This window comes from Abrus precatorius, unplaced genomic scaffold (assembly GCF_003935025.1).
Source record: "Abrus precatorius isolate BTA unplaced genomic scaffold, Abrus_2018 Scaffold7, whole genome shotgun sequence".
Taxonomy (NCBI): domain Eukaryota; kingdom Viridiplantae; phylum Streptophyta; class Magnoliopsida; order Fabales; family Fabaceae; genus Abrus; species Abrus precatorius.
Window position 1 is genome coordinate 25,074,975 of NW_020874417.1, and position 13,077 is coordinate 25,088,051.

Consider the following 13,077-nt stretch of genomic DNA (forward strand, 5'->3'; position numbering starts at 1 on the left):
ATTCTGTTTCTTTTTGTGAAAGAAAATATTATTCCTTCAATGCCAATGCCACCAAAAATTAGATAAAAAGGAAATACAACTTTTATGTTAAGGTAGCAATCCAAGTAGTAATAGAGTTATGAAACAAATAATACCTAGCGAAACTAAACTTTTGTTGAATAAAGAAAATCTCTTATACAATAGTTAATGTTTTCAAATTCATTAGAATACTTAAAACAAGAGGTTAAGAAAGTGAGCACACGATAATGAAACAAAGAATTAATAGGCAAAGATTTATGACTAATAAGTCAAATAAAAATTTTAACTTTCTTTATTACTAGTAACTTCCAAACCTAATCAAGATCTTAAATTGATAAAAGGTTGGATCTCAAATTGCTAAACCAAGCATAAGTTGCATTTACAAAATAAGTTTCTTTTGTATTTTTCTAATACTATGGTCTTCAATATTTTTGTCTATTAGTCCAAGAAGTTGGTGTATATGGACTTTGATATGTTGTAAAATACAAGTGATAAGTCAATCTAATTTTCAAACATCATAAACAAATAACTCATTAATTTAAAGATTTGTATATGAGATGTGAACAAAATTAACTAAATTAACAATTGGATCAAGTTCAACCAATTGAAGTACCATAATGAATAAAAAGCAGAATTCAACTAGAACTAAAAATAATCTCTCAAAATGTTATAAACCTTCAGAATGATCTTCCAAGTAGAGTCTTTTAGGCATAATTGAACATTTCATAGTGGATTACCTCTTATATATTTAACATTCATGATTTGAACTCATAATTTGGGTTTATCTTATAGAATATCATACATCAATTTACTTATAAGAGAAGTATTAATTATTCGCATATTACAAACACTTATACTACCATATTTTTTAGGAAAGATAATTTTGCCTTAACCAATCAAATGAATGTCATAGTTTTAATTATTTAAAGAAAAAAAATATTTAACTACATAATTTATATCATGACAAATAGATTGAGGTAACTATTGAATTTGCATGAGATAAGTATAAATAAAAGTTAACATAGGTTTTGTCAAGTAAAATTATAAAATTTACCAGTTCTATGAAGTCATTTTATTTTTCAAGTTGTCACCTTTTTGTAAATTTTATAAAATAAATGAACAAAAGTTGTTTTATTTAATCTACCTTTGTTGAATAAAAAGTTAGGGTGGGTTATCGAATCTGTAATAAAATGATTGAGAATAGAAAGTTAGGTTCCTATCATAAAAAATATCATACTTCTAGTAAGGGACTCCTTTTAAACATATTGCTTTAGATTTGTCCAAGTTGAAACATCACAAAATTTTTGCATCTAATAACTTTTTTAAACCTATTTTCAATTTTATAAAAAAGAAAGTCATCCTTAGTAAATAAAAAATAAATAATAATAAAGCTTTTCCTAGAAAAATAAATAAATTTTTATAACTTCTCCTCTACTCTTAGATTTATAGACTAAAACAATAAGTAATAACTAATTAAAGTTATTTAAATTTTGTTATTGAAAAATTTGTAAAAGAAAAAGCAATATTATCAACCTACAAATAAATCAACATTAATTCTTTTTTATAAAATTAAAAAATATATCTTATCACAGCAAGAGAAAAGAATATCTTATAAATTTAAAAATAGTTAATAAGAATGCTAATAATATAATTGACTTATTTTTAAAAATTGAAAATAATTAATGAGATGAATATTTTAAATTTAAAAAAATTATTTAAAGCCTATTAAAAATTATATTATTAACGTTTCTAAGAAAACGATGACCAAAATATCTTCTAGTTGGAAGACGTGAATCATGCACACCAAATAAGGAGCAAAATATTAGCACGTGGAAGGCGACTCTCGTTTTTTTTTTTTTTTTCTGTATTAATTTTTGCTATTTTATTCTCTAAAAATTACTTTTGCTATTTTATTTTATTTTTGAATATGATTCGGAAGTTGAAGCGTGAAAACTCAATCTTAAAATCGAAGGATGAATACTTCGTAGCATGTCATTTTCAAATAGACAACGCACTTGCCATTATGATTTCGGGTGCTTTACACGCAATAAAATACTCTTTAAGAAATCATTTCGGTCATCTTTTTAATTAATTTTATAATTTATTTTTAGCCAATAAAATTGTTCCACGTTGTATACCTACTTTTTCCTGCGCCTTATAATAATAATAATAATAATGCTAATGTTATTTACTGGTAACATTGTCGTGTATTACATCTTTTCCTTAATGCGTGCCCTACCGGACCATCTGGACGACTGTACCTGATTCTATGTTTATAACATTCATTCGTTACACTATATTACTTATTCATTTTCAACGAAGGTACAATAATGCATTTAATCATATACTAATTATAACATCTAGGCATTGCGCATATTTGTGTAAATATTAAAAACAAAATATAAAATATATGTTAAGATTTTTTTATCTAAAATTTTATTGTAGGTAGTATTTTTAATATAATCGTACAGTGTATAACTATTATTAAACTATTTTTTAAAATAATTATTTAAATCTTATAAAAATTATAATTATTAATGCTAAATATTATATTCAGTTGAATAAAACAATTAAAAAAATATCAAATTAAATATATATATATATATAATGTAAAAAAAAATTACTCTATGTTCTATATAGAAGTTAATTTTAGGAATATAAAAGTAAATGATTTTATATTAAAATTTATATCATTACAATAAATAAATATATTTTTTAATAAAATCTTAGTAATTTAAAATGATTAAAATTAGTTAACGTTAAAATTTTTGTTTAGTAATAATCTTTTCTAATAAATTACATTAATATAAAAAGCCACACATGTAATAATTAATTTAAATTAATTATGCATTATATAGTTAATAAGGGATATAATTAAAGAGTGTATGTGTGATGTGTCGAATTGAATTGGATGAAAAAAAAAATGTATGTGTGTGGGCGCACGCGCCTCTGCAATTTGGACCACTGAACTATCAATAAGGGATAATAAAAATCAAAATGGAGCGCCGCCTCATTAGACTTGAAATGTCAAATTCTACTTAGTCTAAAGTGTCGCCATTCTTCAACTTTAAATAAGAAAATGAAGCCACAACCACTGGTCCAACCATTTTTGTATTCATTTTTTATTTTTATTTTATATTTTAGTCTTCATGAGTTTGTTTTTATTAAGCTCTTCTGTAGTGAGAAAAATGCTTGGGTTGAGTATTATAATTTTTAAACCTGATGTGTTTTATAAATTTAAGAACTAAAAGTGTGTTAAAGAGTAATTTATTATTGTTTGAGCGTGGTAAGAGTTGGTGTTGCGTTCGATGGGTGTATAAAAATAGGAGGCTTAACAATGCTCCGAGAAAAAAGACAGATCAATAACTTTCTTAAGTATCTATTTATATTAAGTACAGACCTTGTCATAAATTGAAGTCACGACAGCAATGTAACGATAAAAAAGTAAAAACAAAACGTTATTATATAAACAGTTCTAATAAAAATCTAAAGCCAATAGCTAAAGACAGATTTAAGAGATATTGCAAGCGCCCTGCATCCCTAGTTCCTTCCTTAAGCTTGTTAATTTAAACCTATATTTATTCATATACATGTAATGGTATCTTTTTAAATAATCACATTTTCACTATTTATGCATTAAACTGAAATTAACTGTTGTAAATTAGTTTCATACTTGTATGTTATGCCATCTATACGTGCGTATATACTGAATAATATTATTAAATATTTTGGTGCTAATTTAATTTACTAATTTTATAACGTAAATAAAGGTTTTTATCATTGTTTTAAAAATTGAACCAAATTGACTAGTTAGACTTATAAATCAATCAAGTGAACGATTTAGATAACTGACGAAAAAAAAGAGTGATGAAAATTGTCAAAATTGAGCAAGAAGTATAAAATAATTTTTTTCTTTTAATTTTTTTAAGATTTTAAAAGTATTTTAATTCTAAACACTTTTAAACATAATTTCCGTAAAATCAGCCATAAAAATAAAATAAAATATTAATATTTAAAAAACATAGCAATTATAAATAAATTAATCATTTTTAAATATATAAATTTAAGTAAATGTTTATTTATATTTTTAAAAATATATAATATATTAAAATAAAATTATATAAAATTTTATTACCTTGATTCATTTATATATTTTCTAATCTATTTATTTATAAGATATGACTTAATCTCGTGTATAACCTGTAAGAGAAATTTTAACGAGTAATAAGTTATTATTTAATAAATTTTGAACTATATTAAACTTATTAAAAATAAAAAATTACATAAATTTTATTCTTAATTTAATAATTTTTTATTTTTATACTTTTTAATAAATTTTAATTAATAATTAAAATATTAATATATTAAAGAGTGGATTGGTTATCGCTCCTCCTCTGACCTATAAAGCATGGTGGCGGTGTAATGTAAGTTTGGATTAAATAAATACACATTAATCATCTGGTAAAAACAAATAAAGGTGGTCAAGAATGGAAGATATGAAAAGAAGGGACGAAAAATGAAGAGGAGGAGCAAGACATCCTCCAATGGACCATTCCCTCTATTTCTAAACCCAAACCGTTATGGCCCGGCCCGGCCCGGCCCAGCCCAGGAACACCACTTGTTACATCCCTCCTTCTCAAATATAGGATTCATCGTAGGTAAGCTCGGACGCAGCAGTAAGATGAGCCTTGCTACCGTCATACCTCTTCTTGCGGTTACCCCCACCACAAGTAATCGAAAACTCACACCCCATTGCAGTGCCAAAACACGAAAACAACCCTCCATTCCCACGATTACCTCGTCTCTGTTTCTCACCTTTATCCTTCGGAGTATGCATAGTCACCTTCCGTTGGTTCTGCCCTAAGTGATCGTACACTGCCGGCAACTCCATCGACCGCCACCGATCAATCTTCGTATTCAGCCCCTCCGCACCACCCTCCTTCTCCGGCCAACCATCAAACAACGAGTTCCCCGCTCTTCGCGGCGCCGGCAGCGGCAACGGATACAATCCCTTCGCTATCGCCGCTGCCACCACCGACGGTGAGGGCCCTACGTCCGAGCAGAGAGACCCGTTGGCGTTCATAATGGCTCCTTTTTTGGTTATCGGCATTCCAAGCTCGGAATCCCCTGGGTAATCATCAGCGTTACCACCGTAACCGGTTTGTTTGGGATTGTACGTATAATCGTTGATGGTGGAGTCGTTTTTCTCGCTCTGCGAGCGTTGGAGCGTTAAGAGCTTGAAATCGGAATCATTAGGGTTGTTATTATCATGGTTTGGTAGTTTGTCCTTCTTGGGGTCCATTATGTCCCAATCGCCAACGGCGGAAGCGCTGAGTTCGGAATACATTGGCATGCTTCTCATGGTGGGGTCAACGAGGTTGACTCCAATGTTGAGAATCCCTTGGGGGCGACCCGAGGGTCGACGAACCTGTAACGCGATGAAGCGAACCTTGGATTTGCGGTTGGTGGAGCGAGGTAAGAGGTTGGCGACAAGAACGCCGACGGTGCCAATGAGAACGTCGCGGAGCCATGCGGAGGCGTAGATTTCGATCATGATGGTGGAGTCGTCCGCGTTTAGGAACTCGTCGTCGACGCGGAAGACGAATTTCTCGTTCCATGTGGGGTTGTTGTGACCGTCTGGGTCAATTTGGGTGGCTAACTTGCGTTCTGGGCTAAGCCATGCCACTGCGTAGGCTTTGATGGATTTGGAAACCGGTGCGAGGTCTTGGGCCGATATCAGGTTGATTTCCAGGAGTTGGAATGGGGAAGCTAATATCGACATTTTATTATTGGTGACTGGTGATCGGTGATGAATTAATGAATGAATGAGTGGAATGTAACGTTGACGATGGCGGGGGAGACTGCTGCTGCCTCGCCCACCACCCTAAACGCCAAATGCAAACCTCTCTCTCTCTCTTTGCTTTGTTATTTTGGAAGGGAGTGTGTGGGACCTTTTATTTCTGGGTGATGCCGCGTGGCCTTATGTTTGGACTCTGGCAAGAGAGAAGGATGGTTGTGGAGACAGATTGGTTATTGGCCCTACCATTTCCATTTTTTTAAAACTTTTTATTTTAACCTTCGTCGTCTAGCGCTAGCCGTGTACTCCTAACATTTGGGTAGGAAACATGGGTTGGACAAACTAATTACAGATACAAGTTTACAAGCACTCTGTGTGGGCCATCTACAGCCTTTTCCATTGCCGTCCAGAACTTTCTTCACGTTAATACATAACAGCAGTGCCTTCTGTTGGTATGAAAATTCTTTAGCTGGTTTCCTAAAACGGAAAAAACAAAGTTCTTTAGGTGGCTTCCTTTTATTGGTTAAATTATAAGTTAAAACCAGTTAATTTTTAGTTTCTACAGTATGAATATTATTAAATTTATTTTTATAAATTATAAAAATTTAAAATTTTATTTCAATATATACAGAGATAGCATATATACCAACTCATATTAGTGCGTTTGTTTTGAGACGAGTGATTTTAATATTGTGCTTTAGTTTTGATTAAATATTCACCTTATTTTCTACATCGCCAATTATCAAGTTTATTTATTAGTCGTTTATTTTAGGAAAATATTTGATAGACACTCAATAAAATGTCTATACCTAAAGAAATATAAGAATAAAATAAATAATATCATACGATAAAAAATAAAATAAAACGTTAAAGCAATATTGATCATATTTAAGTGTTTACGAATAAAATTGTTATTCTTGATATGACTATAAGCTAGCCAGCAAGATGAAATTAAGGATTAAATACCTGACATGCATAGGCATGCGCGGTAGGTAGAATAACTTGTAACGCAAGGTTTTAAATTGGAATTCTGCGCAAGTGTTTTCTCTTTTTCATTTTTTGACGTGTTGCTAGTTTACAGTCTCAGCAAGTTCATTCGGTAGATAGGATTAGGAATGAAAAAGCAAACCAAAAACCCAACTCCCCAAGCCACCATGAAATCATTTCCAAAAAGTTTAATTAGTAAAAGCTATATATTTACGCGCAACTGATAAATTTTACAATGTGGTTCTCCAAATCAATGTGTCAGAACCACCAAATGCCATAGCGTTGCACCAAAAGCCCTTCCCAAATGGAAGTTTCCCATTCCACCATCCTCCTCAGTTTCTCTTTCTTGCTCTTCCTACCTTCTTCTGAACCAGTTTCCGATATCAGCACATTAGTATACAAAACCTGTGCAACCCAAACCTTCAACGACCAATTATCTCAATCTTATTCTCAAACACTCAATTATCTCTTCCAACAACTCACCTCACAATCCTCCCAACACAAGTTCTTCAAAACCGCAGAAACTGTCAACGATGACACAGCCATCTCAGGCCTTTTCCAATGCAGAGATGACATAAACAATGAAGATTGTTTCAGCTGCGTAAACTTGCTTCCTCAGATGTCCAACACCTTGTGCAGCGATTCCACGTCTGCACGGGTACAACTTGACGGTTGCTACATCCAATACGGAACCGAAGAGCTTCCAGAAGAAACAAGTGGCGAATCTAAAACTAGCACTTTGCTTCACAAGGACTGTGGAGAACCCGTTTTGGCGTTTTTCAAATTCAATAAGTTGATGGATGAGGCATTTGTGAACCTGGAAAGTGGGATCTTAAACAGTAATGGGTACTATGCAACGAATTATAAATCGGTGAAATTGATGGCACAGTGTGAAGGTGATTCAGACACTTGTGAGTGTAGTAATTGCGTAAGCGATGCAGTGCAGGTTGCTAAGGAAGATTGCCGTAGTTCGCTTTCTGCACAAATATATCTTGACAAGTGTTTTATAAGTTACATATACCAGCCCGAACTAGGTGCCATTCCTGGCAACTCTATTCCAGGTAGTTACTAAATTCAATCAATAACCAAAGTCTTGTATTTGCATTTTTTAATTAATATACTGAAACACTTTTTGAATTTATTTTTTCTCCTAATTATTCAGATAAATATAATCTATAAATTAAGATGTTAGAATTTGTTTTATTTAAAATTTTGTGATTTACTTTTATGATATATCTGAAAATTACTCATAGCTTTGTCGTGATGGTTGATTTTCCTATTTTTTAGGTGGTTTTAACGTTTGCTACTCTAGATTCTTCTTTTGCATAATCATTTTGTAATTTTTTTGTATCTAGTACACTAGTCATGTAAACTTTTACCTAGATGTTCTTCCAACACAGTAGAAAAATATAAACACGAAAACAATCTACAAATATTATTACACATGAATGCTCATTACTTATGCACTCAATTTATGAATACAGGAGCAAGCGGAAGCAACAACGCCAATAAGTTAGCAGCAATATTTGTTGGAGGGGCCGCAGCTCTGGTTTTGGCTTTTATTTTTTTATCATTGATTAACGCTCGATTAAAAAAAGCCGACTATGAATAAAGTGAACTGGGTCCATCATGTGATTACTCGGGGATATGTTTATCTGTAATAATCTTCGTTTTTTTAATCTTTAGTAGAGGATAACAGCTCTGTATTCCTAACCATTTTATTAATTAGTTTGATGATGTTAAGGAAAAAATTGATGTATAACCTAAGAAAATAAATTATTTACTCATGTATTGTTCGTTCGGCTAATATTTGTTATAATAATTTTTTTGAAAAATTATATGTATAACTATTGTGAACCTTAATTAACATTAAATTTTTTTTTTTTAGAGTCAATCCCCATAACATCCTATTTAAGCAAAGAAAAAACAAAAGAGAGAGCCTTATTTAAAATAATGTAATAAATTACTTTTTTATTAGCTACATATGACTAACAAATTTGTCCCCTAATTAGCTTTACGAAAACTATGAATACAATACACAGATTCAAACTCTTTAAATAATATACAATTGACATAACCAAATAAGGAATAAGGCAATTATACGTCTGGTCAGAGTAAATTAGTGGAATTGCCTCTTTGGAATCAACTTTTATGTATAAATATGGTGAAGTCCAATATCTTTATCTAGTTAGAGACCAAACAAGATGACCCAAAACCTTGTCTAGAATAAAATTTTACTTTCTCATAAAACTCATTACAAAACCTCCATTAGCTACTCATACTAGCCCAATGTAGACTGCAAAAAATTCAAATAGTTTAAACTAGCTACCAAATGGGCGAATTCATTTGAAAATAACATTTGTTATGAAATAAACGTAAAATTATAAAGAAAAATAGAGATAAGAATATAAAAAAGAAGAGAGAATTTCAATTTGATTTCACAGATCCTCAATACAAATGAAACACATATTTATAGGCATAAATCTATAATCAAAGAATCGTATCTCTTTGATGAGAATTAAATAAAATAGTTAAAAAATCATAAGTTACAAAGAATAAGGAGGAATTATGAATATGAACATTCACTCATATAATAATTCATAATGCTCTCTCTTGAATGTCCATTATTTGATAATATGTTTTATAACATCTAACTAGGAAAAACTTAAAGATAAAAACCTAAGAAGAATATAATATTATTTAATACGTTATTACATTCTGCCTCGTTAAAAACCTTGCCAGGATAACCCAATGAAAAAAAACATAGCTAAGGGAAAAAGAGTGCAAAGCGTATTTAATTCTCCTCCTCATGTGGACAATCATTTCGAAGACGACGAAGTCCAATCTTGTGAACTAGTTGTTCGAAAGTTTTACTTAGAAGTGACTTTGTGAAAATATCTGCTAGATTCTCATATGAACGAACTTGTTGAATATTTATATCACCATTCTTTTGAAGATCATGGGTAAAAGAGAATTTTGGAGAAATATGTTTTGTTCTATCTCCTTTAATATACCCTTCTTTCAATTGAGTAATACACGCAACATTATCTTCACATGGAATTGTTGGGGTCATTTTTCTTGAAGATAAACTACAAGTTTCTTGCACATGTTAAATCATAGATCTTAACTAAATACATTCTCAGCTTGCCTCATGTAATACTAAAATTTCTGCATGATTGGATGATGTAATCGTTATAGTTTGTTTCATAGATTGCCATGAAATGGCTGTACCACCACATGTAAACAAATAACTTGTTTATGATCTACCATTATGTGGGTCAGACAAAAAACCCGCATTTGCATAACCAATCAATTCAGATTTAGATTCATTTGAGTAAAATAAACATATCCATTGTACCTTTAAGGTAATGAAATATATATTTAACTCCATTCTAATGTCTTCTTGTAGGTGAAAAACTATACCTTACTAATAAGTTAACAACAAAAGATATATCAGGTCGTGTATGACAAGTAATATATATTAGTACTCCAATTACACTAAGATAAGGTACTTCAGGACCTAGTAATTCTTCATCCTGCTCCTGAGGTTTGAAAGGGGCTTTGTTTACATATAGTGACCTTACAAACATTAAAGTACACAAGGGATGTGATTTATCCATATAAAATCATTTTAACACTTTTGAGGTATAAGTTTCTTGATGTATAAAAATTTCATTCTTTACATATTCAAGTTGTAAACCAAGACAATACTTTATCCTTCCAAGATCCTTTATTTCAAATTTTCTTTAAGCAATTTACTATTTTTAAAATTTACTATTTTTAAAATCTCTTCAGGAGTTCCAATGATATTTAAATCATCAACATAAACAACAGTTATTACAAATTCATTATAAGATCTTTTTATAAAAATACATAGACAAATAAGGTCATTTTTATATCCTTCCTTCAACAAATATTCACTAAGGCGATTATATCACATGCGTCCAGATTGTTTCAATCCATAAAGTGATTTATTCAACTTGATTGAATAATCTTCTCTAGAATTTGAATTGTCTGCATATGATAAATTAAAACCTTCAGGGAGTTTCATATAAATGTTATTATCAAGTAAGTCATACAAAAAGGTTGTAACAACATCCATTAATCGCAAATCAAATCCTTCATTTGCTGCTAAGTTAACTAAGTATCGAAAAGTATTTGCATCCACTACAGGTGAATATGTTTGTTCAAAATCAATACTAGGTCTTTGCAAAAAACCTTGGGCAACAAGTCATGCTTTATATCTCACAATTTCACCTTTTTCATTTGGTTTTTGCACAAAAACTCATTTATATCCAACTGGCTTTACATCTTCAGGTGTACAAACTATAAGTCCAAAAACTTGACGCTTTGTAAGCGACTTTAATTCTACCTCAATCGCAGCTTTCCATTTTTCCAGTCATTTCTTTGTCTACATTCGTTGACTGATTTTGGTTCATGATCCTCTATATTAGTTATCACATCCAATGCTACATTAAATGAAAAGATATCATCAATATTGACTCATTTTGGTTCCATTGTATTTTATTCATGACATAATTTATTAAAATCTCTTTATTTTCATCATTTTTAGGTACCTGTGTTTCTTCGGGAACTAAAATATTAATTATATTTGATGACTCTTCTGGAGTCTTTACATCTTCATTTTGGTCACCTTGATTCTTAGTTCCTTTTCTTTTTTGAGGATTTTTATCTTTGGAACCAAAAGGTCTACCACGCTTCATACGATTCAGATTGATTTGCAATATTAGATTGTCCAATCGGAACATTGATTTTGATTGGAGCATTAGCAACTGACACATATGATTTAGTCACTATTTTTGGATTCGTAAACATATTTGGTAGTTGATTGGCTAAACCTTGCAAATGAATTATCTTTTAAACTTCTAATTCACACTGTTTTGTTCGAGGATCAAGATAAGATAAAGATAATTCATTCCAACTTATCTCTTTTTCCAAACGCTTATTTTCTCCTCCGAAAATAGGAAAAAAATGATTCATCAAAATGACAATCAGCAAATCGAACAGTGAATAAGTCCCATGTCATTGACTCAAGGTACTTTATTATAGATAAATATTCATAGCCAACAAATATTTCCAACCTTCTTTGAGGACCCATCTGAGTGCATTGTGGTGGAGCAATAGGAACATACACTGCACATCCATAAATTCTAAGATGAGAAATATTTGGTTGTTGACCAGAAACTAATTGCAAAGGGGATAACATATGATAGCTTGTTGGTCTGATGCGAATAAGTGTTACAGCATGCAAGATTGTCTGTCCCCAAGTAGAAATTGGAAGTTTTGATCTCATTAGTAATGGTCTTGCAATTAATTTTAGACATTTGATCCATTACTTACCAAGCCCATTTTGAGTATGTACATGTGCTACAGGATGCTCAATATCAATTCCAATAGACTTAAAATAATCATTAAAAGCTCGAGATGTAAATTCACCAACATTATCAAGGCGTATTTTCTTAATTGGATAATTAGAAAAATGAGCTCTTAAACAAATTATTTGTGCAAGTAATCTCGCAAATGCCTGGTTGCGAGTTGACAACAAACAACCATGTGACCATCTCGTAGATGCATCAATTAAAACCATAAAATATCTAAATGGTCCATATGATGGGTGTATTGGTCTACAAATCTCACCTTGTATACATTTTAAAAATATGATAGATTCATTTCCAATTTTAGTTGGTGAAGGTCGACTAATTAGTTTTCCTTGAGAACAAGTAACACATAAATTATTTGATTCAAGAATTTGTTGGCTCTTCAATGAATGTCCACATAAATTTTTAATTATTTTTCGCATTATGATTGATTCAGGATAGCCTAATCACTCATGCCAAATAAAAAAATTATTATGATTTGTAAACTTCTGGTTTACAATAATGTGTGTTTCAATTATATTTATGTGTGTAATATAAGCTAGAAGAAAAAGAAGGTAATTTTTCTAATACACATTTTTTATTTGAGATAATTTTTGTGATATACGTATATTCTTCTCTTCCTTCATTTGTTGTTTCAACATGGTATCCATTTTTGCATATATCTTTGAAACTTAATAAGTTTCTACGAGACTTAGTGAAGTATAATGCACTAACAATGTGTAATTTTGTTTCACCAAGCATCAATATATTAGCTCTACCAGAGCCTTCAAGAATCTTTGTACTACCAGATATAATACTCACATTAGCTTGTTGCATTACTAAATGAGAAAAATATTTTTTATTTTTGAGAATTGTGTGAGTTGTTGCACTATCAAC

The 13,077-nt window shown here is 30.8% G+C and overlaps 2 protein-coding genes across 2 annotated transcripts; one reads left to right on the forward strand and one right to left on the reverse strand.

Moving 5' to 3' along the window:
• Positions 1-4,654: 4,654 nt before the first annotated feature.
• Positions 4,655-5,800, reverse strand: LOC113871658. The gene has a single exon (XM_027508757.1). It carries the CDS (start codon positions 5,798-5,800, stop codon positions 4,655-4,657), a length of 1,146 nt encoding a protein of 381 aa, XP_027364558.1.
• A 1,306-nt stretch (positions 5,801-7,106) lies between these two features.
• LOC113870733 (cysteine-rich repeat secretory protein 11-like) lies at positions 7,107-8,414 on the forward strand. The gene is made up of 2 exons (XM_027507173.1): positions 7,107-7,863; positions 8,287-8,414. Exons 1-2 carry the CDS (start codon positions 7,107-7,109, stop codon positions 8,412-8,414), a joined length of 885 nt encoding a protein of 294 aa, XP_027362974.1.
• The last annotated feature ends 4,663 nt before the right edge of the window (positions 8,415-13,077 follow it).

Excerpts from the sequence above, each read along its gene's own strand:
- LOC113871658 (XM_027508757.1), bottom strand. The coding sequence starts at position 5,800 with ATGTCGATATTAGCTTCCCCATTCCAACTCCTGGAAATCAACCTGATA.
- LOC113870733 (XM_027507173.1), top strand. The coding sequence starts at position 7,107 with ATGGAAGTTTCCCATTCCACCATCCTCCTCAGTTTCTCTTTCTTGCTC. Across the intron at positions 7,864-8,286 it reads TCCTGGCAACTCTATTCCAG|GAGCAAGCGGAAGCAACAAC; the intron begins GTAGTTACTAAA and ends TTATGAATACAG.